Below are 6,509 nucleotides of genomic sequence, written 5' to 3'. Positions count from 1 at the left end.
TAGGAACGTTTCAATCCACTCGCATTGCAACATGCGGTGCCCCAGTGAAAATGGCTCATGACACCGCGAAGTAGCCGAAGCGGAGCGGAAAAGCATTTCCACGCTCACCGAAACCGGTTCAACCGATTCACTGCCACGTGGCGAGGCGGAACACCGCGAAGATGCGCGGACGAGAATTAACAGAGGAGAGCGACAAAAATTAACATATCCTTCCGCCAGGCAGCGGACCTGGCAGCGGAACTACACACTTTGCGGATGACACCGTCACACGTTCGCTTTGCGCGCCATTTATGAACACTGCCGTGTGTGTTACTTTATTCAACATCCCAAAATGCTTCGAACCTGATCTCGTCCCAGCGACGTCCCTAAACGACGCTCGTATTCAGCCTTCCGAGCGTTCCATTCCCGCACTACGAGGCGAATAAAGGATCCGGAGCGGGCCCTTTAATGCTGCTCGACACCGGGAGACGCGTGCGTGAAATATAACGTTTCAGTTTCATACCCACTGTGCGATTTGGGGGCAAATAATGCGGCAGAGTTTTAACATCGCCAACACCGAACAGAAAACATAATGGACGTCTTCTTCTCGTTTACTCTCTAGTGTTCTACTTTATTGATTTTTGTTGTCGGACGGCCATTTGTTGGCGCACGTGCGTCTACCACCTTCGCTAAGTTTCTGCTGCTTTCGGTTTTGTTCTAAAATATAGGCTTGTTGCATCTTCGCGAACCGGGAAAGGATTTGTGGATGATTTGTGGCCCGTGTGGCCGGCGTCAGTCGTTCCCGGTCCAGGACCTCCTAGACCGCTCGCCCTCTACCCGGCGTAGGTCTGTATGAGCTTGTTCCACTCGGCCGGGAAGTTGCGCTGCAGGTGGGCCAACGTTTTCTTGATCTGCGTCGTCTCGACCGGCGTACACTGTGGGCAGGCTCCACGCAGGACGAACGGTGCCAAACCTGTAAAGGGCGAGCGAGAGTGAGCATATATAAAACACAGTTACTGTCCCATCCGTTCCGTCAAAAGTTCCGTCATCCCGCCTGCCTGGAATCTATTAACTTTTGAAAAACAATCCCTCCCCACCGGACGTCGGCCGTCGAATGGTGATTGAATAAAACATGATCTGGAGGGACATGAAGTGGGTACCCGGGGTAGGGACCGCACAGCATCTGCGGTCTAACCGTTTAACGACCACCACCACCAGGGTGTGCAATGCAATCTGTGTGGAATCAATTAGATTTTAATTGAAGATTTAATTACACATTAATGGCTTGTCGGGACGAGCGTGAAAAATCACGCTCTCGGGGCTCGCTGTCGCACTGTTAGTGTCCCCGAAGGACCCGTTCGCCGATTGCGCAATCCTTTCCCACAAAGACGGGCTAAAAACAGGGTGTAAAATGGCGCTGTAAAACCGGCGGCCATCTGCCATTCGAGCTCGCCTGGTGTTTGTTCGCCCGTTGCATCCCAGCAGGCAGGCGGACTACATTAGGGCCATGTGTTTCTAAGGACGAAGCGAAGCCACCCTGGATTCGCAACGAATAAATAAATTCGATTCCTCGGCGCACTCTGGGCGCCATTATCAATTCGAGCGTTTTGACGAAATGCTTTTAAAATAAATCCATTACCATCGACTCGCGCCGCTCGGAGGTCCTTTTTCGTCCGGAGGCCCAGCCCAACCCCCTTATTTTAATCGTGAAACCCACGAACTGCAAACGCGCCGTCTCCTCCGCAGCGATCATGCTGAATAAATGATGTCCTTCGCTCCGGCACGCGCATCCGGCATGTTTTATTTATGCGCCGCGAGTCGAGAGAACCATGTAAACAAATATTCGCTCCTCGCAGGAGGATTTCATTTTCTTCGCCTCATTTCTTCCACAAACATCGTTTCGTTTCTTGTGCTGTGTGTGCCTGCCTTGGCTTCCACGGAAAAGCCCGCGACGTAAAAACGGACGGACCGTCATCGTCCCGTCCCGATGATCGCGTCCACCCATCGCCATCATGATGGGCACAATTTAATTAACAACCACGCACCAACATTAACGGCGCGCCTCTGGTGGTGGGTTGCAGAACTGCAACAATTTATCGCGAATGCATGGCCCAAAACCGAGCGTGGAGTGGAATGGCCGATGAATTATGTATGACCACCCTTAGTGTTTGTGCCACGCACAGTGTGGCCACCCTCAAAAGCCACGGGCTGGTGGGGAAAATATTTATTCTACACTCGTCTCGGCCCGCCAAGCGCAATCACGCACGCACGCAGAGCACGCCCGACCCTGGCAGGCCCCCGGCCCGGCCCGATTTGACACATTGCACACGCTAATAACGGGCACAACATTCACACCTCGCGCCCATGAAGGGTCCTTGCGCTCAGGGTCCTGTCTGCGCCCCGCACCGCCCCGAAAATTCGTACGGAATTCGGGCTCGGGAGGCAAGGGTGTCGAAGGTGTCGATTCGAGAGGGTGTAAGCATCACACCCCACGCGCTCCGTGTTATCACAAGCGATTTAATTAAGTGTTAAAAGAGTGTGGCTCTCTCTCTCACTCTCTCTCGGTCGATTCTGAGTTTCGAGCCTGAACCTGGGCGCGGGCGGCCTTATACAAATATTCCATAAATTTGACGTGGGGCACGCAAAACATGCCCGGCGGGCGGGCGGGCCCAGAACTGCATCATCATCATCCGGGGCCGGGTTCGATAAATCATTCGGAACTTTGGAAATAGAATTAATACATTTTTGCATCGCATGATCCCCGTTTATATCACGCCTCGCGGGGGCCACGCCAGCCACACGTGACTGTTAATCCGTTAAAGCGCGTTAAATTAAGCATTGTAAAGCGAGACCTCGAGGGCTGGTTGTTTTAAATTATCTGATAATTAACACCGTGCGGCCGGGCCGGATATCGGGAACCAGCGGTGCTCAATAAGCCCCCTCCCGGAACCAGGATGCAGTTGTAGTTGATAATTAATCCTTTGGCGATCCGCTTTCCGCTGGTGACGGAAATGAAACGGGTAACGGTCAGCATTGTGCTAAAAGTTCACCGGGCAAGAAGCGACCAGAACATCATCGTTTCGTGACGTAGATCACAGTTTACGGCCCCGGGTGTGGTAAACGGTTTAACTGTTTTGCGCAAAATTACGACCCATAAAGTGTTTAGCTCCGTGGGCCTGGCCCAAGATGGTTGTGGACTCTGTGGAAGATTTATGTGAGTTGGACCACGGACCACGGGCTAATCATTTTGTTTTAAGGGCCCCGGACACCGGACACCTTGGACTCCGTGCAATGAAATCCCCATCAAATCGTAGTGTTTTTCTTTTCGGTTTTTTCAAATGCACCAAACTTTTGTTTCTGTTTCCATAAAGTCATTAGATGCCGCCGGTGGCCGATGCCGGTGGGTTCGAAAACATTCGTCCGACGCGTCCGGGCGAGAACAACGCGCAATTAGTGTTCTCGGTTCTCGGTGCTAACATTTCACTTTCCACTTCAGGAGTCGGCTCCGCAGAGGGCGCCGGTTGGTTTGTTGAACTATCTAACCCAAGCAAAACCCCAAACCACAGCTTCTTTCGGGGGGAGCAGCAGCAGCCTGCAACGGGGAGTTCCCATAAATCGACAAAGTATCGTGCGATGCGAAAAGGGGCGAAGAATTCCGAAACGGAACGGCAAACTTTGGCGGCAAAAAACGGACCCGGCTGGATGATGTCGAAAGATGGCGGACCAAACCCACAACAAAAAAAATGTTGACCGAATTTCAGTCGCACTCTGCAATCAAACCCCCGGCAATAAAAGGAGGAACCCCGGGCTTGTTGTTGACCGGTGGCCGGATAGTTCCCCGTCGGTCGGGCAACACTTCCTGGCAACACCGCGTGTCGTTATCATTTTCGTTTTAATTAGGGCCACGCTTCTTACCCCGAAACCGGAAGCTCACCCGGGTCGAGGATTGGCCACTGTGTGGCCACTCCAAGAACTGGCGTGCGAAATTAATGAACAACTTGAATTATACGCCCCACGGTCTGCCGGTGACGCCCCAAGCGTCGGAAGCCGCCTGGACTCCACAGAGAGAGAGAGCTAGGGGTTGTTGAATAATTTTCACGGCCACCACGACCCGCCGATGACATAAACGGGCGACCCCATTTTCGCACCCAGTGTACTTACTCTTCAGCCGCTTCCCGACCGGATCGCAGGGCACCTCGCCGAGGGCACACTTGAGCTGCCGCATTAGGTACCGCTTGTCGCTGAGGGCCTTCTCGAGGGCTTCGTCCGAAACCTGTGACCGGACCGTCGTCGCCGGGCTGGTCGCATCCGCGGCCACCGTGGTCAGCTGGGCCAGCATCACCCCGGCAACGAGCAGCAACCCGGCGGCCACCAGCCAGCTGCGACTACTGACCCGGTTTACTCCCGAAGGCTGAGAGAGAGTGAGAGAAACGGGGAACAAATAAATAAAAATAGGACGGGGAACCCCGACAGGCGATCGTGGCGTGGCGATGCGTTATGTAGCTTGGGGCCCGAAGACGTCGAAAGTAAAAGGCCAGCAGACCGGACCGACCGAGCGGGAACAACAATATCCATCACACCAAACACACACCGGCGAAAAAGGGAAAGCCGGAGCCCGTGCGAACGATTATGCTTTTTATGTTGGGCCGCGGTGTGTCGCGCGGATTCTTTTTATCATTTTGCAACACCGGATTATGTAATGCCGCGCTGGGCTGGGCGGGACCGTGGAACCTACCTTGGTCGACATGTTGTCGTGCATTGTGACCGACATTGCGCGAGACGTCTATTGCACCAGTGGGGACTTGTAATCGACAGTAGTTAGGCTCTAGTGGTGCTGCCGTTGCTATGCCGACGGCGAGGTGTTGAGAGACCGGATTGCTCCGATGATATGATGGCGGGTGCGGTTTCTATTGTGTAACGCCGAGGAGGGCTTGACTTTCTCCTCTCGAGCTTCGACCGCAAACTTGCGTCCGGGATGCTTTCCTTAACGCAGCACGAAACTGGCCACTCTTCTTTAAGGAGAAGTTCCCACTACTGTTCGGCGCTAGTGTACACCCAACTTATGCACCACGGAACACCGTCAACTAGCACCGTTTCGGTGTGCGAGTTTCCACTTTTAAATGGCACTCGGGAACTCTGTCTGCCGAACTGGCCGAACGAACTTTGTCACAGAGAAACTTATAACTTGAGAGAATTATTTCTGCGCCAAGGAATTCTGACGACGACGTCGCGGTACTCGAATTGGTGATTCGAAAAAAGTGCTTCGAAGCGAACTGGTCACCACCGAACACCGGCCAGAGAGAGAACGGAGCACGTACGCTGCCGAGCGATCAAAAACATCAAATGGCGGCTCGACCAGCGAACGAACGGTGCCTACGGTGGCGGTGTAGCAAGAAGTGGCACTCCGGAGGTAGGGAGCTGTCGGTCGCTACCCGGCCGCGAGAGGGCCGCGCGGGAAAGAAATGGCAAGTCGACTCCCGCAGCCGGCGTTGGACCGTGTAGAAATAATAACCGCCGCGGCCGCTGGTGCCAGAAAGAGAAAGGGCGACCCGGAGTAGGCGTTGCTCACTCCTGCTGTCCGTCATCGGTGTGGACTTTCCGTTGCAACGCACTGTCGACATCGGCCGAGAGTGCCCCCGGAAAGGTAATCAAACGGGCAGGCGCCCGAAAGGCTTTATGGCGGTCGGGGTGTTCCGAAGGTTGCGACACCGGCGCCACCGGCAGCAGCAGGTTAGTCATCAGCCGGCGATCACAGCCGGGTGAAGCCGGATTTTACGGGTACGGGCGCCCAGGTAAGAATAGTTTACACCCCGCGGCCACGACGGAGTCTTGAACTCGAAAAGTGCGAGACTTTTTTTTATGGGACTTGTTGCATCACTTTACGAGGCTTTCGGGGTAGCCGTAAACTACTCGAGCAGTGGGTCAGGCCTGACTGATTCTTCAATTACGATGACGCACACCCAGTGGTCTCGATAGCTCTTGAAGTCATCGAACGTCAGACAAGCGATAAAAGAAGAAATCGATGACGTAACGATTAGCGACTTCGGGTTAGAACTCGCACCGATCTTCAAGTCCTTTCTCCAGGTTCCTCTGCTGGCCCTAATTGGTACGCGCCGAATCGACCCAGTCTAATCCCCAAATCAGCTCAACGATTCCTCGGTCACACATCAAAACTTCGTGCTACGAACTGCCAAAAGGGCCCCCCCCCCGGGGGGATTGATATTTTTCGACATCGGGCGACGCGAATCAGTGCCGGATCGGACGAAAAGTCGTCAAGTGCTAGGGCTCCGGGGCCAACAACAAACAACACATAAGAAACCGTTTAAGAGGATTAACCGAAAAGAAATCCCCTGGAGACCACTTAATAGAGGATTACATCAGGACACGCCGTGCCACACCACCCAGGGAGGGACCAGGGAGAAATTATGTCGGGTGCCGGCGTGGGTCGTAGAACTCGAAGCACTCGAAGGACGAAGCGGCCGAACGGCCGAGAGAGGCCGGGTAGATGTGTGCCGAGGCATTCCGGGGTA

General features: G+C 54.1%; 1 protein-coding gene across 1 annotated transcript; it reads right to left on the bottom strand.

The window, feature by feature from the left end:
• Positions 1 to 608: 608 nt before the first annotated feature.
• Positions 609 to 5,232, bottom strand: LOC131210664 (putative odorant-binding protein A10). The gene is made up of 3 exons (XM_058203944.1): positions 4,715 to 5,232; positions 4,141 to 4,390; positions 609 to 952 (listed from the first exon to the last, which is right to left on the bottom strand). The coding sequence occupies exons 1-3, from the start codon at positions 4,748 to 4,750 to the stop codon at positions 813 to 815; spliced, it is 426 nt and encodes a 141-aa protein (XP_058059927.1). The 5' UTR covers positions 4,751 to 5,232; the 3' UTR covers positions 609 to 812.
• Between the last annotated feature and the right edge of the window lie 1,277 nt (positions 5,233 to 6,509).

Source organism: Anopheles bellator, chromosome 2 (assembly GCF_943735745.2).
Source record: "Anopheles bellator chromosome 2, idAnoBellAS_SP24_06.2, whole genome shotgun sequence".
Classification (NCBI taxonomy): Eukaryota; Metazoa; Arthropoda; class Insecta; order Diptera; family Culicidae; genus Anopheles; species Anopheles bellator.
This window is presented reverse-complemented; position numbering and strand designations above follow the sequence as displayed.